Source organism: Cebus imitator, unplaced genomic scaffold (assembly GCF_001604975.1).
Source record: "Cebus imitator isolate Cc_AM_T3 unplaced genomic scaffold, Cebus_imitator-1.0 Scaffold59, whole genome shotgun sequence".
In the NCBI taxonomy this organism is placed as follows: Eukaryota; Metazoa; Chordata; class Mammalia; order Primates; family Cebidae; genus Cebus; species Cebus imitator.
In genome coordinates, this window is record NW_016107374.1 from 846,381 (window position 1) to 870,556 (window position 24,176).

Here is a 24,176-nt window from a genome sequence, read left to right on the forward strand (position 1 = left end):
AGGATGGTGGGGGGACAGGATGGTGGGGGGGCAGGATGGTGGGGGTCAGGATGGTGACTGCCCTGGGGGCAGAGCGGGGCATGCTGGGGAAAGCCTTTCTGACCTCTGATGAGCTTTTTGAGGGAGGTGCCTCTTATCTGGGAGGGGAGGGCACATGGCCCCAGTGTTCCTGCTTCTGGCTCCTGTGGCTCTGTGGCCTCTGGGATGTTGAGGCCCGGGCAGACTCCAGCTGGGTTCCAGGAAGAAGTCAGATCCCGCGTCTCCCCCAGAGAGCTGCCCTGGTCCTTCTCGGGAACGCTCTCAGTGGCCGGACAGGGGCTGCTTCCACCCTGAAACTGGCTGGGGTGGGCAGCACTAGGACTGCCTGGGTGCTGTGCTGGGCGCTGGTATCCTTCCACAGTGAGGCGGGAAGTGGGGCTCCAGCCAGGTGGGAGGCTCTGCTGCTGTGGGGCTGCTTGCCCTCCACGGCCAAACAGAGCTGGGCTGTGGATTGTGGGATTGGTTTTTGGGAATGTGGAGGAGAAACGGGATACTGAGGTGGAGGTGCCTGGCTCCCAGGCCTCCTCGGGACACTAGCCCACATCCATGTCATCGCATAGCCTGATTTCTCCCAGGCTTCATCACCAGAAAGATACAGCTTGTCCTGTCGCTGGCAAGGAGGTGTGCCCTCTCATGGGCTACTTTGTGTGGTTTCACCCCCATAGTCCTCACCACCTGCCCCCTAGTTGTAAATGCCAGGCCCTGACGTGGACAGCAGGCATCTTCTCAGCCTATGTGAAGTGGGGTGTGAGTTGGCTTCGACTGACCTGTAACAGTCTGAGTGACAGCCTGAGTGACAAGGGCCTCCCAAGTAGCTGGGATTACAGGCATGAGCCATCATGCCCGGCCTGTTTTCTGTATTTTAATTATTATAAGAAGGTTGGAGTTTCCATTCCTGCCTTGTTATTGCTGCATTTCAATAAAGTCACTTTACTTTTATGCTGAGATATAGCGTATGTGAAATGTGGAAATCTCCAGTGGGCAGCTTGATGTGCTTTTTACACACGTGTGCACCCATGTAATCATCACCTGTCTCGGGACATAGAACATTCTGCCTACTGGCAGGCTCCCTCTGCCCGCCCCAGTCAGTGCCGCCCATCAAAGGGTAACTGTTCCGATTTCTGTCTCCCAGATGAGGTGGGCTTGTCCTAGAGATTCTTCTAAGTGCAGGAACCCACATGTCCTCTTGCCTGGCTCCTTTCCCGCACCGCGCTGTCCGTGAGGGCATCCGTGTTGACGAGTGTCAGCGGTTTCCTCGCCGTAGTGGCACGCTGCGTGTGTGGACCACACTTTGTTTAGCCATCCTCCTGTTGACAGACACCTGGGTTGTTCCCCATTTGTGCTGTAGACCCGCGTGCGTATCCTTGGGTGATCACAAGCACACAGGTTTATCCTGGGCACAGGAGAGAGATCGCTGGGTCGTAGGGAAGGACTGATCCGGGAATGGACCATCAGTGGCACAGGCAGTGGCTGACGTGGATACCCAGTGGCTTCACAATTGCTGGTCTCAGGCCTGGGGTCCCGTAGATGAAGCTGCTCCCTGGTCTCCAGGTGGAGGCTGGATCCTGGGGTTCGGAGACTGCCTCCGGTGAATGAGCTCACCAATGGGCTCCCAGTCTCAGGCCTCCAGGGTTAATAATGAGGGCTCTCACTGCAGCCCAGCGGCCTGTGCTGTGGACACCAAGTGATGGGCCCTCCCAGCGGCTTTGAGATGTATCGGGCTGTTATCACTTCCATTTTACAGAGGAGCAAGCTGAGGCACAGGTAAGAAACTTGCCTGAGCCTCACAGCTAGGAAGATGCAGACTCAGGCGCCCCAGGGCTGCGGGGCTGACCTGATTCCTGCTAACGCTGCAGCTGAGGACCTGCCTCTTGGCCGCTTCTGCTCCCACCTGTCACCGGGCAGTGGTTGAAGGGGCTGGATTTGCCTAGTCTGGACATTTCATCTCCATGAAACCACACAGTATGTGGTTTGGGGGTCTAGCTCCCCTCACCCCCACTATAGCCACCTCCTCCTGGAGATGGCCCCCTTCCCTTGGGGCCGCTCTGCCAAAGAGCCAGGTCGTCCCACTACCTGGCTGCAGCCCCTCCTTGCACACGGGGCCAGCACAAAGCCCAGCCAGGATGCAATTCAGGGAGCTCCCAGGCCTCTGCTGGCCACTGGCCTGGGACCGCAGGGTCTGATCCACAGTCCCTGGGGAATGAGGGGGAGGCTTCTGGTCTGGAGGGCCAAACTCTTCTCCCATAAGTGCCCCCCCTACAGCGGACTGGCCCCACCTGGGGCACAGAGACGTTCCAGACTTGCAACCTGCCCATCCCACCTACCATCTCGCCTGTGTCCCGAGGCCCCATTCAGAGCAGGGGGACGAGCTGGGGGCAGAATTTTCCATGGAAACAGTCAGCGACTGAAACGTGAACGTCCCCTCCCAGAATCGCTGCACTCATTGTCACTCAGAGCCTCCCTGGCCAACCTCCCCGGGCACCCAGGCAAGCAGCCGAGGACTGGGAAGCCAGCACTGCGAGTTGGCACACTTGGAGTGAAGCTAAGTCCACCCACAGGCCTTGCTGAGGGTGCCCACGCCGGCCCGCACTCCCCAGTGGCCCCAGCACGCTACCTGTGTGGCTCTATGGCCTCCTCCAAGTCACCATTTAGCTGGGAGATATTTTGAGCCCACTTCTCACACCCACCGTGCCCTAAGGAAGGCCAGTCACTCCCATTTCCAGCCCCCTCCCCTCCAGGTAGAAGGAATGGCATGGGCCAGGCCGACTCGGGGAGGGCAGGGGTCAGAGCTGACAGTGCCCAGGGCAGCAGTGGGAGGGCAGGGATGGCAGCTGCACGGGAGCCGCCTGTGCACCTGGAGTCAGTGGATGCGCGGCCTGAAGGATTTTAAGCAGAGGAAGAACTTAAGCTGTTTTGAGAATAAAAAGCCGACACAGTGTCCCCCCCAGGCCCTGTTCTAGCGTGCGCTGCACACTTACCATGTGGCACTCCTTCTTCTGCCTGAGTTCTGGACTCAGAGTCGGGGCTCCGAGCCTGGCTGTGCAGCCCCCGGCAGGTTCCTTGGCCTCTGGGAGCTCCAGTCTGCACACCTGCAGAATGGAGACGGCACCACTCACCTAACAAGGTGAGGGTTAAATGATGCACAGGTGAGGTGGCCCAATGTTGACCCTCAGGATGGAACCATTTGGTATCATTAGTGGAAACCCAAACACCACCACTGAGTAAGGGAGACAGTTTTGAAATTATTTCTGAATTACCAACCACATCTGATTATTTATACTTCTGGCAGAAAATACAGTGCAAGAGCCTAGATTCTATTCCCTGATGCCCTTCCTTCCTCTTTAACCTGTGCACGGGCACAGAGGGGGCTGCTGGGGGTTCTAGTTCCCGCCCCGTCAGTCCCACACATCCCGGTAAGTGTGCAGGAGAGCAAGCAGGGCGTTATGGGGGGGCCTCCAGCATCCCCTTTAGCTGGGTCCTAATCTTCACTGAGTGTGAGTCCTGTGTGTAGATAGAGTTTTTTGAAATCGTGGTTAAAATACATAAAATAAAATTTACCACTTTAAAGTGAACAAGTCAGTGGCATTTCGTCCATTCACAACATGATGCAACCACGACCCCAGTTCCAGAACTTTCCATCACCCGAGATGGAAATTCCACACCCATTACCAGCCACTTCCCATTCCTCCTCCCAGCCCTTTCTACTTTCTGTCTCCACGGATTTGCCTAGTCTGGAAATTTCCTATCCACACAGTATGTGGTTTTGGGGTCTAGCTTCCTTCACTTCACACCGTGCTGTTGAGGTTCCCCCACACTGCAGCATAACTCAGTGCTTCATTCCCTTTTGTGGCCACGTAATATTCCATCGTGTAGATGGACCACACGTGCTTTACCCACTCAGCTGTTGGACGTTTGAGTTTGTCTCACCCTTTGGCTATTGTGAATAGTGCTACTGTGAACATTTGTGTACAAATTTTAGTCTAAGCACCTGTCTTCCATTCATGTGAATATGTACCAAGGGGTGGAATCGTTGGGTAATGCCAGGTTTAACTTGCTGAGGAGCTGCCAACCTGTCGGCCACCGTGGCCGCACCGTTTTCTGCTCCTGCCGTCGAGGCGTGAGGGTTTCCGTTTCTCCGCACCCTTAGCAACACTTGTTGTTTTCTTTCCTTCTTTTTTGACAGCCTCGCCCTCCTGGTGGGTGTGAGGCGGTATCTCACTTTGGCTTTGGTTTGCACTTCCCCGGTGATTCCGGAGGTTGAGCATCTTTTCAAGAGCTTCTTCCGAGAAGTGTGTAGAGCGCTTTGCTCCTTACTGGGCTGTTTTCCTTTTCATTGGGTTGAGTTCTTTCACAGGTGGTTCTTAAATGCTGACTTGTTCATGTATTCATTGATCTATTCCACAAACACTCAGGATGACCACACCAGGCAGCCCTGAGTCCTGACTGAGCGTAGACTCCACACTGTCCTGGAGGGGCTGCCGCCTGAGGGGGAAGCCGGGCACAGAACAGTGACTGTGAGACTGCAGGATGAGTCTACCCAGCAAAACCAGCACCCACCGTGCTTCTCGGTGCCAGGGAATAGGGAGTTTGAGCCCAGGGGGCTTTCACTGGGGTCCTGAAAGGGAAATGGAATATGTCAGACAGAAAAATGGAGAAGGGGCAGCACCCAGGAGAAGGCCCAGCAGACACAGCTGGGAGGTGGGGTCATCCGAGACCAGATCCCAAGAGGCCTCTGGTTCCAGGCACAGGGGCCTGGATAGTCCCCTGGGCAATGGGGAGCTATGGACGAGCTTTGAGCAGAGGATTGACATGGTCAGATCTGGGTGCTGGCAGGGCCAGTGGTGGACAGCTGCCTGGAGGCAGGAGGCCAGGGCTTTGGCCATCGAGATGATCCGTTGCTGCCCCCGGGGCTCATACTAAGTCCCATCAGGGTCCCCCCAGCAAAGGCACCTACTCCAGGTAATGGGGGCTATTCAGCCCTGAGCCCGCTGGGAGAATTTGGGCCTGGAGAGTATCCCTCAGGCCAGGACTGAGGCAGGCTCTACCCCACGCCAAGCCGGGTGCCTGGCAGGGTTCCCATCCGTCTCATTTCCCCAGCTCGGTTTTCCGAGGATCTACAATTACTTTGGGCGGAATTCCCCGAATTCCAACCTGATCACAGCCCCACCCATCCAGATGCTCTTCCTCAATGCCAGCCTGGGGCTTTTCTGCCCATTGTGCCCGTGGGAGACCCAGGGAGGCCTTGGCCAGATTAGCGGGGAGGCCGGGCGGGTCTCAGGGATTGAGTGTCGCCCCGCTGCAGCACGTGCTGTCAGGCCACCCGGGGACTTTCCAGCTGGCTGTGGGTGTCAGCCACCCTGGAAAATCACTGACTTGTTTCTTTCAAGAAAAGGGCAAGCGGGCAGTAGGTAGAAGAAGGGTCCCTAGCACACTAGGCACCCAGGGCCATGGGCATCAACTTCAGGGAGCCCCTGGTGGTCCCCCCAACTCCCACATCTTGCTCCCTCACTAAACAGGCCTGATCTGTTGTTTTGAAGCCCAGCGCTGTGCTGAAACCCAACAGTTGCCTGCAGGTCTGCCTGAAACCAGCCACCCGCCTTTCAGCTCACCGTCCCTTTGTGGATGCGTAAAGCCAGATGACTGGTGCGGCTTCGGTGGAGGGCGGTCCGGCAAGTCCAAAGCGAAGGGACCACCCGACCCAGCAACTCCTGGGTCCATGCCCCAGAGGCTGAAAACAGAGGCTCAAACCAAAACCTGCACCCTCATGTTCATGGCAGCATGACTCACAATAGTCCCGAGGTGGAAACAGCCCAAGTGTCCACCAGCCATGAATGAATACACAAAACGTGGTCTAGCCACGCAGTGGACCATCACTCAACCTCACAGAGAAATAAAGCACTGACATGTTACCACGTGGATGACCCTTTAAAACATGACGCTAAGCGAAAGGAGCCAGACCCCAAAGGTCACATAATGAATGATTCCATCGATAGGAAAATCCATGGGAACAGAAAGCAGACTGGTGGTTGCCGGGGTCGGGGAGGGGAGGACGGGGAGGGACTGCTGGGTACAATTTCCTCTTGGGGTGGCGGAAATATCTGGGAACCTGATGGTGGTGGAGGTTGCACAACACCGAATGTATTAAATGCCACAGAACCCTACACTTCAAAATGGTCCATTTTACGTTATGGGAATTTCACCTCATTAAATAAACACATAAAGCCGGGCGCAATGGCTCACACCTGTAATCCCAGCACTTTGGGAGGCCGAGGCGGGCGGATCCCCTGAGGTCAGGAGTTTGAGACCAGCCTGGCCAACATGGTTGAAACCCTGTCTCTACTAAAAATACAAAAATTAGCCGGGTGTAGTCCAGCTACTGGGGAGGCTGAGGCAAGAGGATGTCTTGAACCCGCGATGTGGGGTTGCAGGGAGCGGAGATCGCACCACTGTACTCCAGCTGGGCGACAAAGCGAGACTCCGAGACTGTCTCAAAACACTAAAAACAAACAAAAAACAATCCCACTGATAACACTTCCAGTAGAGTGAACGTGGCCTGTGGCTTCCTGTCTAGGGCTTCAGGTTCTGAGAGCTGCCAGGAGATTAATGACAAAGGCCTCCTCAGGGGACCACTGCGAGGCTGCAGTATTGCAATAAGGCCCCTGCCGAGCCCAGCACACAGTAGGTGCTCAATTTGTTGCAGGCCTGATTTCTTCCTCTGCGCGCACCCAGTCACCCCGACAGGAGAGAATTCACGGTGCGGCCCTTCTCCCTGTGGTCATCTGAGCCTGTGGGGGGGTGGGGGGATGGGTGTTTTATACCCCCATTTCATGGGTGTGGAAACTGAGGCTCTCAAGGTAGGCCGGAGCTGGAGTTGGTACCGGGTGGGCTTGGCTGCCAGCCTGCTCAGAGGCCTGCCTGGCCCATTTGCCATGGAGGGGCCATCAGGGTATTTATAAATGGGGGGAAAACCCCGGTGGTCTTGGAGTTGGGGTCTGCTGCTTGGAGGCAGCTGCAGACAGTCCAGAGTTGGTGGCTGCCACATCCCAAGTTCTCTGTAATTGGAAGGGGCTGCGTATCTGATTCAGCAGCCTGGAGAGCCATGGGACTTGTGATTGCGTGATTCTCACATTCTGAGGCTCAGAGGCCTGGGGTGTGTGGGTCCCACGTGAGTTGGGGTGACATGTGTGGTCGCCGGGGGTCCTGTGAGAGCTGGGGAGACGTGTGGTTGCCAGGGGTCCCTCGTGGGAGCTGATGGGAAATGCCCCCTGAGGGTAGGGATCTGCTCGTGCCCTGGTGGGCGGAGCTAGTGCAGGGCTCGGGAAAGGTGGGGGTGCGAGGAGGGGTGCTGGCCACCACCATCTCACGGCCTCTGTCTCTTCCCCTCCACAGAGCACTGTCATCCGTGGTGGCCCTGGGAGCCAACATCATCTGCAACAAGATTCCTGGCCTCGCCCCGCGGCAGCGTGCCATCTGCCAGAGCCGACCCGATGCCATCATTGTGATCGGGGAGGGGGCGCAGATGGGCATCAATGAGTGCCAGTACCAGTTCCGCTTCGGACGCTGGAACTGCTCTGCCCTTGGCGAGAAGACCGTCTTCGGGCAAGAGCTCCGAGTAGGTAAGGGCGCCTCTGGGCTCAAGGGGCCAAGCCATCACGGCCAGGGCAGGGGGCCAGGCCGCCCACTGATGCCAGCCTCCTGCTGGCGACTTCTTTGGCTTCCCTACGGGGCACCACCGTGTCTGAGACAGGGGAGGCCTCGATGGAGCCAGGCTGTGTGTGCAGATGCGGGTCCTTGCTTGGGGCGGGGGGACATCGTCGGGACGTAGATGTGGGCCCGCAGGCTGGTGGCGTGGCGGTGCTGGCGGTGGCATGCAGTGGCTGGGGCCCACTCTGCCGATGTCTAGAAGCTGTGTAGAGAGAGGCACTTTGCCTCTTCTGGCGACATCTCTGTTCCTGTATCTGGAGAGTGGGGAATAGTGACACTTCCTGCATGGGGTAGGTAGTCGGGGCACAAGAAGGACGGGATGAATGCTGTGGATTCCAAGAGTGGAGGGGCTTCCAGGTAGAGAGAGCCATGTGAGCTGTGCAGGATGCTTCAGCATGCACAACACACGCAGCACAGGGAATCCGAGGTCGGAAGGCAGGGCAGGTGGGCGGGGATTCGGACGAGGAGTCTGGGCTGTGGAGAGGGTGGGCCTCTGGTTTAATGGACACCAGGCAAACACCAAAACCTGCCAGGTGGGCTGGCAAGATCCCTGCTGACTGTGCACAGTGCCTGAGGCCACAACCCGTCCCTGTCCTCACAGCCTTGGGAGTAAGGCTTCATCATGCCCATTTTACAGGCAAGGAGACTGAGACCCAGAGAGGGGCTTTAAAAAGTGATTTTAGGGCTAGATGTGGTGGCTCACACCTGTAATCCCAACACTTTGGGAGGCCGAGGCAGGTGGATCACCTGTCAGGTCAGGAGTTCAAGACCAGCCTCGCCAACACGGTGAAATACCACCTCTATGAAAAATACAAAAAATTAGCTGGGCATGGTGATGGGCGCCTGTAATCCCAGCTACTTGGGAGGCTGAGGCCCGAGAACTGCTTGAACCTGAGGCAGAAGGAGGTTGCAGTGAGCCAAGATCGCGCCACTGCGCTCCAGCGTGGGTGACAGAGCAAGACTCTGTCTCAAAAAAAGAAAAAGTGATCTTTGGAGGCTGACCTGGGTTTGAATCCAGCTGTGTGACCTTGAGCTCATCACTTGGGTTTGCTCAAGGCCTCGGCTCTCCCACAGGTGACGTGAGCTTTGAGCCAGTTGGCCCTCGCCTGGGTCCCTGAAGCTCTCCTACGTGCTCAATAAACTGTGTGGTGTGCCTGAGAGTGGAGCTAGTGATATGCCCTGGCCCCCAGGCTGTGGTGAGGGGCAGAGAAGGGGGATGACTCAGGCACAGTGCCAGGCTTGCAGGGTGCCCAGCCCATGGGCATAACTTGTCCTTCTGATCCTGGAGCTGAGCAGAGCTGCAGCTGCCGGGACACAGGCCAGAGCTAGGTTCTGCAGGGCTTGGAACGCTGGTGTGGGGCTGGGGGTGGCACAGGGGAACGCCCCCGGGGGCTCCTTTGTGGTGAGCAGCCCGTGGGTGGCGCCTGGCACATCGAGGAGGGTGGCACCACCCGCTCCCTGGGGCCCCACCACCCAAGTGCAGCTTCCTCCCTGCAGGTGCCAGCTGTGGCAGGCGGGGCTGCCCATCCAGCCGGTGGGGAGGGTGTTGGCATGGGTGCTCACTCGTGCCAGGGCCCATCTGCCTGCCCGGCCCCTCCTCGATGAGCTCTCAGGCTCGGAGGCAGCTGTGAGTGCCCCTGCCTCCCAGCTGAGCCCCCGGGGAGTCGTGGTGGAACTGAGGTCAGGTGTCCCTGGCCGTTCCTCCTAATCCTCGCCGCCTTTCCTCACTGGGAGGGGGCAGACATGGAAATGCACTGTGCCTCCATGGAGGGCTGGGAGCTTGGACTTTATTTGGGAGCATGAGACACGGGGTGAGGGACATGGGGGACACCCTGGGTGTCTCTGTGGGGTCCCCGAGCTCGCCTGGGATCAGGCTGCGGCCATGTGACTGGTGTCCTGCTTAGCTGTATGTCCTGTTCTGTCCCTCGATCCTGGGCGCACTGCATCCCGTCTCAGGCTCTGCTGCTATGGAGCCTGCCTAAGACACCCCCTTACATTCCTGAGCGTCTAGGAGGCAAATCCACATCCACTATCTTCATCTCACACCCTTGATCACCCCCCTGCTCTTGACCTGGGCCCTGGTGACCTTCCTGGTGCCGACAGTCCCCCATCTTCCCTGGCTTCTGGGCCCCGGCTTACAGCCTGTGCTTCCTCCCATCCCTCTGGCTGTCCCTTCTCTGCCCAGTCCCAGCTGGGCAGTGCCGGCTCCTCCAGGTGCACCTCGGCCCCTTGGCCCCCTTAGCGGCATGAGTGTCTGGCCTCTCAGCTACGGCCTCACTCCTGCCCGCAGCTTCCATTCCCCTTGACCTGTGCGAACCCCTGGCCCGGCATGCTCAGCACCTGTTACTTGACTCTCCCGTCCCCAGCCTCACCCGGCCAGTTATCTCAGCAGAAACCTGGTGTCATTGACCTGCACACCCCAGGGCTCTGCCCCATGCTGCGGCAGGGCCTGCCTCTCTGGCCGTCCCCTGACAGCTGTCACTGCCTCCTGCCCACACCAGCCCTGGTTGCTGAGTTGAACAGAAGCTCTTCCTGCAAAACCTTCAATAGCTCCCTATGGCCTCAGGATAATGTTAACCTCTTAGACTGGAGTGTGAGTGGCTGCCTCCCATGTTCACCCCTGTTCCCCGCATCCCTTCTGAAAACCAGAGCTTCAGGCGTATCTGGCTCCTCCTCCCCAAGCACGCCAGGCCCCGTTCCTCTTCCAGGGCTCAGCTGTGGGGAGTCATGAGCAGGAGGCGGGTCTGATCAGGGAGGCCAGCCATGTGCAAGGCCAGCTGGGTGCCCTGGCATGGGCTGGGAGCTGGGCCACAGGCTGGCAGGCTGCCAGGACACCCGTGGGAACAGCCACTCAAGCGGTGCCAATTAATGATTGGCTCTGAGAGGGGAACTGGCCTGCGTGGGTGGGACAGCCCCTTTCAGGCCTTGACCTTGGGCTGTGCCTAAATCTAGAGGGCTGAAAGGGCACCCTCAAAAGGGCAAATCAACTCCCTGTGCAAATTCCAGTCCCTTTTCCATCACCTGGTGTGGGTGCTTGTGTGCGTTGGGGATGATGTGCTGGCTTCCACCCATTAGACGTGTTTCTTCTGACCTGTGCCGCTCTGCCCTGGGCCCGGGGTGCCAGTCACTCCGCTCCCCTCAGAGGGTCAAGGCTCCCACTAAGTCCCCCTCCACTGTTGGGTTCTCCCTCATGCCTGCAGGCCTCCCGAGCCTCATGTGTCGAGAGAGGCTTGTGGCTCACCCAGGCCCCTAACTTACCTCTCCTGTTGATTGGAAGTGAGCTTAGAGGTGGCTGTCCCCAGCTGAGCAGTCTTCTGCCACGGTGGGGGCAGAACAAAGGAGCGGCGTGTCAGGAGAACCTCGTATCCCAGGAAAGTCTGTTGGAAACCAACCAAGGCAGGGAGTTTCTTTTTTTTTTTTTTTTTTTTTTNTGAGATGGAGTCTCACCTAGACTGGACTGCAGTGGCGCCATCTCGGCTCACTGCAACCTCTGCCTCCTCAGTTCAAGCGATTCTCCTGCCTCAACCTCCTGAGTAGCTGGGACTACAGGTGCACGCCTCCATGCCCAGCTAATTTTTGTATTTTTAGTAGAGACGGGGTTTCACCATGTTGGCCAGGCTGGTTTCTATCTCTTGACCTTGTGAACTGCCCGCCTCGGCCTCCCAAAGTGCTGGGATTATGGGTGTGAGCCACCGATCCCAGACCCAAGGCAGTTTCTAACAGGTGCCATCATCAAATCGGGGTTGTCAGCAAGGACTTCCCAGAGGAGGTGACCCAGGCCAGCCTGGAGGTGAGCGAAGGGAAGGGGGGCACCAGGTGGGTGGAACAGCGTGTGCTGAGGCCCTGGAGCCAGAAAACCAAGAACATTTATCAGGAGTGACAAGAACTTCCAGGGCTGACAGCAGAGGCTGGAGGGTGGGGCAGGGCTGGAGCACCAGTGAAGCTCCGGAGGGCCCAGGAGGCATAGGAGTTCTGAGCAGGTGAGAGCCTTCCCTCTGTGGGTCGTTTCCTTCCAAGCACTTTGCCACCCCCGCTGGAAGCCAGAGTCCTCCGAGATCACTGGCCTGTGCCTGGGGCAGTGGCTGTGTGATCTCAGGCCCCCCAGCCCCACCCTCAAGCTGCCAGGGAACACTGAGTCCTGCCCATCATGTGCCGGCCTCAGACATGACCAGGCATAGGGACTGCCCCTAATCCATGCTCACGTGAGTGGCCCGGGACACCAGCACAGCTGTCGCCAGGGGTGAGCTCTGCATGGGGAGTGTCTTCTGGGCTGCACACGGCAGGGGCTCAGCAAGGGCTGTCGGCTGCTGGACAGTCTGAGGGACCAAGGACCCGTGTTGGGGTGTCTGAGAGGCCAGGGGCAGTGGGGACAGAGGGTGGCTCTCAGGCCAAGTGCATCTGCGGCCCTGCGGGGCTTTGCAGTCTGGGCCCAGTGACCCCCCCCAACCCCCAGCAAGGACAAAGCCTCGAGGGCTGTGCTGTTCATTCTGGTGGCCCCAGACCACTCTGGCAGGGAAGCGTTTGCAATACGGTGTGTGCCAACCGAGCTGTGCCGTCGTAGGTGTAAGAGACACATGGATTTTGAAGACTCAAACCCCAAAAGCAAGGACAGTATCTCCTGAATAACTCTTCCACTGATTACATAGTAAGATGGTAAGATTTTCGATATGTTGGCTAAATAAAATATACTATCAAAATTAAGTTCCATAGCTGGGCACAGTGGCTCACGCCTGTAATTCCAACACTTTGGGAGGCTGAGTCGGGTGGATCACTTGAAGTCGGGAATTTGAGACCAGCCTGACCAATATGGTGAAACCCCACCTCTACTAAAAATACAAAATTAGCTGGGCGTGGTGGCGTGCGCCTGTAATCCCAGCTACTCGGGAGGCTGAGGCAGGAGAATTGCTTGAACCTGGAAGGCGGAGGTTGTGGTGAGCCAAGATCGCGCCACGGCACTCCAGCCCGGGCAGTGCAATGTGAAACTGTCTCAAAAAACAAAAGTCACCAAAGTTATTTTCACTTTTCTGAATGTGGCTACTAGAAGATTTCCGCTGACACCTGCGGCTCTCGTGAGACTTCCACAAGTGGTGCTGCACCCATAGGGGCTAGGAGACAGTGGCCCCGAGTCACCTGGTCAGGGACAGAGGGGACATTTGAACGTGGATCTGACCGTCACTCCCAGGACACTACCGTCCAGCATGGGGTGAGGCAGTCTGAGGACAAGGGTCACTGACCAGCTGTTTCTGGAGGAGAGCCAGAGCGGGGATGGAAGGGTAGTTCCCTTCACCAGGCCTGGTTGTTCTTCAGCCTGCATTGAGTGCCTGCTGTATACCAGGCCAGCGTTTGCACCCAGGATGTGATGGGTGAGCACAGGCCAATGGGGCCGGGCTGGGAAGCAATGCCTGCTGGGCCCAGTCTCGAGCTGGCCACACCCTGGTGGTCTGCAGGCCCCAGGCTGACTATCCCAGTCACTCCCCACCTCCAGCATCATCGCAGGGGCCCAGCCCAAGGCAGCACAACGGACATTTCTGAGGCTCAGGGGCCAGGCATCCGGGACTGTAGGGACACCGGGGGCCTTGGAGGTCAGAGCCAGAAAGACTTTCCTGGCTGTGAAGCTGCCTAAGCCCACTCCTGACTCGGGTGGGATGAGCCGGGGCCACCCCTCCCCAGGAAGGCAGTGCACTGGTGCCCAGGAGGATGGAACCTGAGGAGCTATGGCCCTTCCTGGGGGTGGCATGGAGCCCCTGTGGGCTGGGCAGTGGCTGGTCCTCCGGTCCCAGATCCTTCCACATGGCCCCTCTAAGGCCACCTGGAACTCGTCCAAGTTAGGAATTTTCCATCCTCCTGGGCAGGGCCCTGACAGACGGGACAAGAGTGGGGTGGGGATGGGGTCCAGCCATGGAGAGGCCACTGCCAAGGACACAGGCCCCACCTGCCTGGGTCCCACTGTGTGACCCTGGGTGCAGCCGGGTGCCCTGGGGGCCTTGGTGCCCCACCTGCCCCAGGAGGGGCTGAGACGGGCTGGGACTCTGCCAGGGTTTGGGTCTCTCCTCAGAATGGGGACAGGGAGGTCCCCACAGAGCTTCCCACAGGGGTTCCATGGGTGAAGACTCCAGGGCCCTAGGCCATGGAGGCAGGACACAGAGCCCAGGGTGGGTAGGGCCCCTCCCTCTGCCTCACGGGGACACAGCTGGCCCGGCCCTCAGCCGCCACCCAGCCTGATTCCTGCCACCCTTCTGGGAGGATCGTTTTGTTCATGGCTGGAGCCCATCCTGAGGCCCTGCCTGGGCTGGGAATTGTCACATGGCCACCTCGGGGCCTGTGGTCCATGCATCACAGAAGGGGAGCCTGAGCTCGCAAAGAGACCATGTGACCCACCCAAGGCCATGCGGCCCTGAGGGCCCGAGGAGCCCACAGGCTGTCAGGGAACTGCCCGCCAGGATCCAGGTGTCAGGAAGTCCTGGGGCAGCCCCAGGGAGGAAGGGGTCTCTGTGCCACCTGACACAGGCGGGTGCTGGCTTTGCCAGAGCACTCCTGAGGGCAGGCCACCCTGGGCTGGACACAGGAGGGGCCTCCCCGGCTCCCTCATGCCTCGGGACTGGGAGAAAGCTCCCAGAGGACCAGGTCCTGTCCACTCGGAGCCTGCTGTTCCCACCTGGGGGATTGCCCCTTGGTGTGTGAGGGCCTCTGCTGGGTCGGAACAAAGGCCTGAGGCGCGCGGGCGCTGGCGTGTTTGGACCTGGCATGACTTTTTCCAATGATCTGTTTATGACAACGGCAGGGAAGAGCTTAGTGTGGAGACGCTGACTCAGCCTAAGCTGGGGCGGGGGCCGGGCAGGGCTGGAGAGAGACGGAGGGACAGAGAGGGACAGAGAGGGACAGAGGGACCCAGAGGGAGAAGGAGAAACAGAGAGGGAAGGACAGAGACGTGTAGAGAGACATAAAGAAAGAGAGCAGTACACCTGGCACACACGCATGCACACACTTATACCCTCACACACATGTACACACACACCCTCACATGCACACACGCACACACCCCCTCACACACATGCATGCACAAGCACACATGCACACACGTGTGCACACATGCACACACATGTACACAAGTGCACGTGCACACATACATGTGCATTGCACACACACGCATGCACACACACAGCACCCACTCAGGCTGCACCAGGCCAGGACGGTGGGGCCCAGGGACCAGGCCTGCTCGGAGATGGGCAACATGAATAAAAGCGGCCCACACGCACCCAGCACTTTCATGTTCCTGCTGGTCCTGAGCCCGCTGCTGCCTCAGCTCACCCACGTAGGACCCCTTGAGATGCATGCTGCTGTCACCTTCGTTTAAGGTGCAGGATTAGGTGCAGGGTGTGGGGCAACCTGCCCAGCCCTCCCTGGCCAGAGCTCCCCTTGGTCCCGGGGGTCCAGGCCAGGACTGCCGCTGGGCAGGCAGGCTAGGGCTCTGGGCTTCTGATCCTTCAGCTGCACAAGCAGTGACTGGGGCCGAGCTGTGGCCTGGAGGCCTCTCTGCCCATGCCACGGTCCCTGCCTCCACCCCGATGTCCCCAGCCTGAGCTGTGTGTGTGTCAGGGATGCAGATGCCAGACTGGCTCAGGCAGGGAGCTGCCCCCTGTGACTGAGGGCAGGCTGGGGTCAAAGGGCAAGCTGGGGCATGGACAGTCACAGGGGACCACTGCAGGGCCCCACCTGGGCCCTGAGCTTCTCGACCAGCTCTCGTGCCCAATGGCCACTGCAAGGCCTGTCTAGACCAAGGCCCCCAGCCTGGACACGGGCACCGCACCAGCTGGGCTGGGTAACACCAGGAGCTGCGGGTGTGGCCCGGGGGTGTCTCCTCACCAATCTCTATATCAGTGAACTGGGGACAGGGCACTGAACTTCCCCATCCAGCTCTAGGCTGTGAGGAGCCTGGGGACCTGGTGGGGTAGGGGGCAGACGGGGGCTCAGATAACCAAGGAGCTCCCCAGCCAGCCATGTCCCACTGTCCCGGCCTCAGGGACCCCCACCCCACTGTGTCCCTCCTCTGACCTATTCTTCAGGAAAATCTATCACACAAAAGCTCCCCTGCTAGAGGGATTTTAAAGAGCCCTCGACACCAGGCCTCATCCCGTGGTAATGGGGAAGTTGAGGCCCGAGGAGTGAGGGTCTCGGCCAGGTCATGGAGCACAAGCTCCAGTTCCACAGCGAGTTGGCCCTGGGAGGTGGGGGCTGGGCAAGGCTGGGACATCTACTTGGTGCCAGGCTCGAGTTCCTACCTGCCCCTCGCCTCCCTCCCGCCATCCCTGGCTACCTGGGCCACCTGTGGCTGAGACAACTCCTTCTACTTGATCCTGTCCGCCCTCATGGTAACACCCCCACCAGCCGCCCTCGCTTGCACTGGGGGCCCTTCTGCACTCTTTTTTTTTTTCTTGAGACAGAGTCTCACTCTGTTGCCCAGGCTGGAGTGCAGCGGCATGATCTCAGCTCACTGCAGCCTCTGTGTCTCGGGTTCAAGTGATTCTCCTGCCTCAGCTTCCTGCGTAGCTGGGATTACAGGCATCTGCCACCACACCAGGGGAATTTTTGTATTTTTAGTATAGATGGGGTTTCACCATGTTGGTCAGGCTGGTCTCAAACTCCTGACCTCAGGTGATCTGCCTGCCTTGGCCTCCCAAAGTGCTGGGACTACAGGTGTGAGCTGCCGTGCCCAGCTTAATCATTGTTCTGGGCAGAGGATGGGGACAGAGGGCTGGGGCAGCCAGCAGACATAGACCTGGGACCCTCCCCTCCCAGCCCAGCCGTGGGCTTGGCTCCACTGGCAGAGGGGAGCTGCAAAGGTGCCAGCAAGGGCCCTGCCCAGACTGCCTTGGAGTGAGCCAGCTGGTGGCTGGGGGGATGAGGGAGGCAGGGAGGATTGCTGCCCAAGTCCAGGCAGTGCCGGGGTCCCTGGGCCAGGCAGGGGTGTTGGGAGGAGGTGAGGAAAAGGGCTCCAGGGTCTGGAGATGGACTGAAGGTGGGTGGGCAGAGAGGGGATGGGAACAAAGGGCTTGTGAGCAGCGTGACTTCTGCCTGGGTCCTGGCTGAGGGTGGGAGTGAGGACCCCCATGCTCCCTGTGGCTCCAGCTTCCATTGGCCATGCACGCCTGGTCCCCACGGGGGTCATTGCAAATGCCCGTCCATGAGGAGGGGCTCCTGGGAGGCTGGCAGAGGGGAGGGGCAGAGCCATAGAGTCCTGTCCCCTTCCACGGTTCCCCACTGCTCACTTCCAGGGCTGGAGAAACTGGGCCTCTCCTGCCCAGAGTCTTGGGAACAGGAAGAGAAGCCGGAGGCGGCACTGCATGCTGGGGGCAGGGTGGCGGGTCACAGGGTGCACTGGAGCCTGCTGTATACCAGGCACTGCCCCCACCACAGCCCTGAGAGGTGGTTCCCATCAGCCCCACTTTGGTGAGTCCGAGGCTCAGAGGGGGCAAGCGATGATCCCAGGGTCACACAGACAGCCAACACCAGGTGGATCGAGACCTGGCATCCCGTCCCCTGAACCGACCCTGCCCGGGGCCCTGGGGCCTCACCTTCTGCACCTGTCTGTCCCTGCAGGGAGCCGGGAGGCTGCCTTCACGTACGCCATCACCGCGGCTGGCGTAGCACATGCGGTCACCGCGGCTTGCAGCCAAGGCAACCTGAGCAACTGCGGCTGCGACCGTGAGAAGCAGGGCTACTACAACCAGGCGGAGGGCTGGAAGTGGGGCGGCTGCTCGGCCGACGTGCGCTACGGCATCGACTTCTCCCGGCGCTTTGTGGACGCGCGGGAGATCAAGAAGAATGCGCGGCGCCTCATGAACCTGCACAACAATGAGGCTGGCAGGAAGGTAGGGTGTGGGTGTGGCCGGTGGGGGCATCAGCTGGAGCCGCTATCACCTGCGGACCTCTCGGAGCCTCGGGCTCCTCTTCTAGCGGAAGCGGTTGAGTCCCCGCAGGTGTGTGGCAGGCGGGGCCGTCGGGGTCCTCCACGTGTGTGGCTCTGAGCCTCCCAACACCTGGAGGAGTCCCATCCAGAGATGTGAGAGCCGAGGCTCTGAGTGCTGAAGCCATGCTCACAGCCCCCAGCTGAGACAGGGACCCCATTTCCATGTAGGGTGTGAGCTGGGCTCAGCTGGGGACCCCGGGTGAGGGGATGTCCCAGGCCACAGCCCATGTCTCTGCCCTTGGCATTCCTGGTCCCAGAGGTCACATCAGCACACCAGGAAAGACTTCCTAGCAGAGGCAGTCTTACTCAGCAAGGAAGGGATGCCCCCAGGAGGCAGGAGCCGCCTGAGGAAGGTGGACGCTGTGAGCTGGGGGCTGTTGGGGAGCAGGCAGCTCCTGCATGGGGCCGGGGGGTGTGGGGAGGTGACAGTGGAGGAAATCCAGGCAGGGACACACTGGGGAAGAAGTCAAAGAGAGCTGGGCCCCGCCCGCTGGAGATGAGGGCCTCAGATACTGGGCTGGGAGGAGCAGCCGCACGGCGGCAAGATGGCCTGAGATAGGGCAGCCAGCCAAGTGGAACGCCCCGCCGACTCTGGCTCCAAGGCCTGGGGCTCTACCAAGGGCAGCAGGGCCTAGGGTGCTCCTCAGGTGTGGGACAGACTTGCCTTTCCAGGCAAAGAGGAGTTGAAGAATCCCTCGGCCCCAGGGACCATAGCTGAGGCCACCGGTCACCCACTGCCCTTTTCTATGCCAGGTGCTAGGCTGAGCACAGGGCAGAGAGGAACCACACAGGGGCCTGGCTGTGGGAACTGGGTCCACATGAGGGGTGCAGTGGTCACACCCAGGACGGTGAGGGCCTGGGAGTCTAGGACAGTGTCAGAGTGGGGCCTTGAAGGCCACAGGGCTTGGGAAGCAAGCAGGGCCAGCGGTTTGACTTTCTCTTGTAGATGTGGAGGTTACTTGCAAGTGGTTATTAAGTTATTGTTGGATGAATGGATGGGTGGATGGATGAATGGCAGGATTGATGGATGGGTGGAGGGGTGGATGAATGGATAAATGGATGGATGGGTGGATGGGTGGATGTGAATGGATGGATGGATGGATGGGTGGATGGGTGAATGGATGGATGGATCGATGGGTTGGTAGATGAATGAGTGGATGCATGGATAGATAAAAAGATGGATGGGTAGATGGATGAGTGGATGCATGGATAGATAAAAAGATGGATGGGTAGATGGATGAGTGTATAGATGGGTGAATGGGTGGGTGGGTGGAAGTATGGACAGAGGTATGGGTAGGTGGGTGGGTGGATGGATGGATAGATGAGTGGATGGGAGGATAGATGGATGGGTAGATAGATAGATAGATGGGTGGGTAGATGGTTGAGTGGATGCCTGGATGGATGGATGCATGGGTGGATGGAAGGATGGATGACAGGATGGGTCAGTGGGTGGATGGATGGATGAGTGGATGGATGGATGATGAAGGGATGGGTGGATGAGTGGATGGATAGATGAGGAAGGGATGAGTGGATGAGTGGATGGATAGATGGATGGATGGATGGGTACATAGATTGGATGAGTGGGTGCATGGGTGGATGGAAGGATGGGTACATAGGTTGGATGAGTGGGTGCATGGGTGGATGGAAGGATGGATGGATGAGTGGATGAATGGATGGAAAGATGGGTAGATAGGTAGATGAGGGGATGGATGGATGAAAAGATGGGTGGAAGGATGGGTGGATGGGTAGGTAGATGGATGAGTGGATGCATGGGTGGATGGAAGGATGGGTGGATGGAAGGATGGGTGAGTGGGTAGGTGGATGGCTGGATGGCTGGCTGGATGGATGGATGAGTGTAGGAACTGATGGAAGGATGGGTGGATAGTAGATGGATGAGTGCATGGATGGGTGGATGAAAGGATGGGTGAAAAGACAGGTGGATAGGTAGGTGGATGGATGAGTGGGTGCATGGGTGGATGGAAGGGTGGATGGATGAGTGGTTGGAATGGATGGAAGGATGGGTGGGTGGACTCCCCTGCTTGGCTGCAACTGAGCACTGTTTCCAGAGCCCAGGCTACACCTTTATTCTGGAAAGAACATTGAATCAGCCGTCTCCTGGAGCCCCCCCAGTTCACCCCCCAAACCAAGCCCCCAGAGTTGAGGAGGAACCAAGGCCTGGAGGAACGGCCCCTGCTGCTGCCTGTACCTTCTCTGAGTAAGATGGGCTCACTCTGTGCCCTGCCAGGTGGTCTCTGGGGGCAGGGGCCCGTCTCAGTGCTGGCACCACCGGTGCTGTCACTCGAATGCCCAGGGCTCTGGAGAAGGAAAAGGCACATTCTTGAACCTTGCAATCACTTCCTGGGAGAGGCTGTGGCCCAGGGGACCCAGCCAAGCAAGGATGTGGCCCCTCGCTCTGCAAACAGCAGCTCAGTCAGCTTTATCTGTGGGGCCAATTGTTCCCAGGCGGGCAGTGGCGTGCGACCGGGCTCCCGGGCCTTGATGAAGACAAGGAGACGGGGCAGGGCAGGGAGGAGGGGCAGGGATGCAGAACACAGTGTCGCGGCAGCCATCCTGGGCCACAGCAGGAGCACTAGATGGCAGCTTGGGCTGGACCCTGTGGCCTGCACACTCTCTCGTCTGGACAGGCCTGCCAGCTCTCCAAACATCCAGGCCCATCTGAGGAGGGTGAGCAGCTGGGGTAGGGGGTGAACTTCCCCCAGCTGGGAACTCTGTGAGGGGCCGCATCAGGGCAGCTCCTGGGGTGGCACCTGGCCTGGGTAGTATCCCAGCAGTCTGTGTGGCCAGGGCCAGGGAAGCTTCCAGGCTTGAAGGGCAGGTTAGTGGAGGGAGGGGCTTTTCGAGGAGGGGACAGGTCCCAGCAGAGATGAACAGGGAGCTGGGGTGATGGACAGGATGGGAGAGGAGCAGGAGGCAGGGAGGAGCTCCTAGTATACGCTCAGGTCGCCCAGACACCCAGCCCAGGCTCTGGCCCATGACCTCAGCTCAGCCTCCCAGTCCTGCAGCTCCCCAAAGCTGCCCCATCCTCTTAGGACACCTGGGATCTTCCTACCCTCAGCCGTCCCCTGGGAGGGGCATCAGCCTCCCTCTCCCACCTCCTCCCAGCCTCTCCAGTCTTTGCCCAAGGGCATCATTGATGCAGAGCCGAGAACACCCCCAGCTCCAGGCCACCAGCCTAGGGCCCACCCAGCACCCCGTTGATGAGCCTTTGGGCCCAGTCTTCTCCTTCCTGCTCAGTGATCTCCAGTCTTTTGCTCATGTTGAACCCGTCCTGGGTCACTGTCCTCTGTCTAACGAGCTCTGACTCATCCATCAATACCCACACCTCCTCCAGGAAGCCCTACCTCAAGCACCATCGCTAGCAGGATTAGGCTCTCCTGGGCTCCTGTAGCGCCTTCTTTTCCGTGTCCCATGCTGAACCTCGAGCCCCACAGGACCTCATGCAGCCGGGCCAAGGAAGGTGCCTGGGGCAGCAGCCACCTCGGTGGGGCTGTTTCTCTCCCTCTTTTTCTTGCACTCATTCATTCGTTCATTTTCTGGGGGACTTTTCCACTGGGCCAGAGCTGGGGGCTGACAGCAGGTGCCCCATGACCGCGAGTTCTGGTGCGGGGGACAGAGGGTGGCCAAGCCCTGGCAGGGCTGGGCTGCTGAGTGAGGCCAGCAGAGCTCTGACAACTGACAAATGGCTCCTCTGCAGCCGCAGGGCGCCAGCTAATAATTCCCCATCTTCAATCAGGCCCGGCTGGCAGGGCCCTTTCGATCCGGGTAAATGAGTACCTGGGGTCAGGGCTGGCTCTGGGAATCAGCCTTCCGGGGCCGTGGAGGGAGGCCCAAGGAAAACACTTGGCTGCACCCGTGGAGGGCCCTGGTAGCGCGGGGAGAAAGAACAGCAGCGGGCGGACCGGGGCTGTCGGCTTCTCGGCTTCTCAGCACGCCGGGGCCTCGGGAAAACGTGCGCCGAGGGCCACAGACACTCTAGGCTTCCATTACACAGCCATCTGCTAACCACCAGCTGCATGCCAGGCCTACGCCAAGTCTGAGGATGGGAAGAGGGAGAGATGGTGGTGAGGGGTGGTAACACGCATTTATTAAGCACCTACTGTTGCTGGGCCTACCGCCCTGCTGCCTGTGACCTGCAGCGAGTCCCACAGCCCCCAAGCCTCAGTTCCTCACCAGTGCATGACGAAGCCATAGCATCTCCTTGAAGGGCTGCGAGAGGCTCACAGAACAGCTCCATAAACGTACAGCGGGCTCTGCCACGTCCCAGACAGTCTCATCGCACCCTCGCAACGTCCTGTGCGGTGGAGACCTAGTGTTAGCCCCGTGGAATGGGTGAGGAGGCTGAGGCTCAGGGAGGGTGAGACACTTACCTGCGGTCACACAGCCCGAAGTGGAGGAGCGGGCTCCCGGGTGGGGCTGGAGGCAGGGGTAGGGAACCTCGGAGGGGGTCCAGCTCAGGCCGTGCCATGTCGAGCAGCTTTCCTGTCGCCCGCAGGTTCTGGAGGACCGGATGCAGCTGGAGTGCAAGTGTCACGGCGTGTCTGGCTCCTGCACCACCAAGACCTGCTGGACCACGCTGCCCAAATTCCGCGAGGTGGGCCACCTGCTGAAGGAGAAGTACAACGCGGCTGTGCAGGTGGAGGTGGTGCGGGCCAGCCGCCTGCGACAGCCCACCTTCCTGCGCATCAAGCAGCTGCGCAGCTACCAGAAGCCCATGGAGACGGAGCTGGTGTACATCGAGAAGTCGCCCAACTACTGCGAGGAGGACGCAGCCACAGGCAGCGTGGGCACACAGGGCCGCCTCTGCAACCGCACCTCACTGGGCGCGGACGGCTGTGACACCATGTGCTGCGGCCGCGGCTACAACACCCACCAGTACACCAAGGTGTGGCAGTGCAACTGCAAATTCCACTGGTGCTGCTTCGTCAAATGCAACAGCTGCAGCGAGCGCACCGAGGTCTTCACCTGCAAGTGACGGCGCGCCCGGAGGCCCTGCGGGCAGCCCAGCCACCCCGCGGCATTCCACACATCCTTGCCTTCCCTGCCTTGGTGCTGCCAGCGGCAGGCAGGGGCGGGTGCAGAGCAGGGAGCTCCAGGTGCAGGAGGGCACCGGCCAGGGTCCACGTCCTCTGCCCGCCTCCCTGGGGCTCCCTCCTGCCACCTCCTCCCACCTCCTGTGGCAGAACAGCCCCCGCGACCCACCAAGAGAGCAAGGCCACGGGTCCCGGTGCTCCCCTGCCGGAGCCCAGCAAGTTCCCTTTCTTCTCTCTGGGAAAGTGAACCTCCAGGGCACACTGTATCCCAGAGAGCAAAGTGACGACGAGACTGAGTGTCCCCTGCCCCACCTGGCGGCACAGACACAGAACAGCTACGCTGGCTGGCCCCTCCAGACCATTTCCCAGGCCGGGTCTGCCACTGGGCCCGGGGGCAGTGGGGACAGATGTTGACACAAATTATTTATGTTTTCTTAGTATCAGAAGAGGATTCTCAGCACGAATTTGTAGCCAGTCCTAACTCCGTGCTCCATGTCAGCCCATGCCCTCGCCACCCTGTTTTCTCTCCCGGCCCTGCCCGCCAGCCCTCTGCCCCTGCAGAGCTGAGGCAGCCTGGGGTTGGTGGGGACCACAAGGTGCCTGTGGGTCCTAGGAGTGACCTGGGCAGAGGCTCGGCGGACCACACAGCCCTGACCGGGCCTTGGAAGAGAGCCATGGACAGGCCCTTCCAGGCCGTTTTCCCTTCTTTTGAAAATCCTATCGATGGCCGGGATCGCCTATAATCCCAGCACTTTGGGAGACTGAGGCAGGCAGATCACCTGAGGTCAGGAGTTTCAGACCAGACTTGCCAACACGGTGAAACCCCGTCTCTACTAAAAATACAAAAATTAGCCGGGCATGATGGTGCATGCCTGTAGTCCCAGCTACTCGGGAGGCTGAGGCAGGAGAATTGCTTGAACCTGGGAGGTGGAGGTTGCAACAAGCCAAGATCATGCCATTGCACTCCAGCCTGGGTGACAGAGCAAAACTCTGTCTCAAAAAAAAAGAGAAAATAATGTCAAGCAAATCAAAATGTCACCCACGTCAGGTTCCAGGAGTACCTCGACCCTGCCCTCATCCTGTCTCCCTCCCAGCCTGGCACCTCCAGTTTATAGGCCCCCCTTCCCCCTGGAGCCAGCCTGACCCGTGGGACAGTGCAGGCAGGGGTGGGCAGGCAGGGGACCTGTGGTCAGGGATGTTTGTCCCATGTGACAGATGGGGACTCTGAGGCCCGAGTGGCAGAAGAACCTGCCAGAGACCCTGCAGCTTCGAGCAGAGCCTCGCACCTTGGCTCCTGCCCAGCCTGGGGCTCTGACCCGGGAGAGCACAGCGGGACCTCCAGGGTGGCAGGAGGTGACTCCCATGCCTTGAAGTACTCAGCTGCTCCCTCCACCCCCGACAGCCTCACTGGGGTC

General features: G+C 59.4%; 1 protein-coding gene across 2 annotated transcripts in view; it reads left to right on the top strand.

Annotated features, from left to right (window-relative positions):
* Positions 1 to 23,767, top strand: part of WNT7B (Wnt family member 7B) — a 40,968-nt gene extending 17,201 nt beyond the window's left edge. Inside the window, exons 2-4 of one of the 2 annotated variants that reach the window (XM_017529464.2) lie at positions 7,429 to 7,655; positions 17,341 to 17,612; positions 22,224 to 23,767. In XM_017529464.2, coding sequence (XP_017384953.1) covers positions 7,429 to 7,655; positions 17,341 to 17,612; positions 22,224 to 22,703 — 979 coding nt within the window. In that variant the 3' untranslated portion in view covers positions 22,704 to 23,767. The remainder of the gene's footprint in view (positions 1 to 7,428; positions 7,656 to 17,340; positions 17,613 to 22,223) is intronic. The other variant, XM_037738897.1, reaches the window with a different exon arrangement.
* The last annotated feature ends 409 nt before the right edge of the window (positions 23,768 to 24,176 follow it).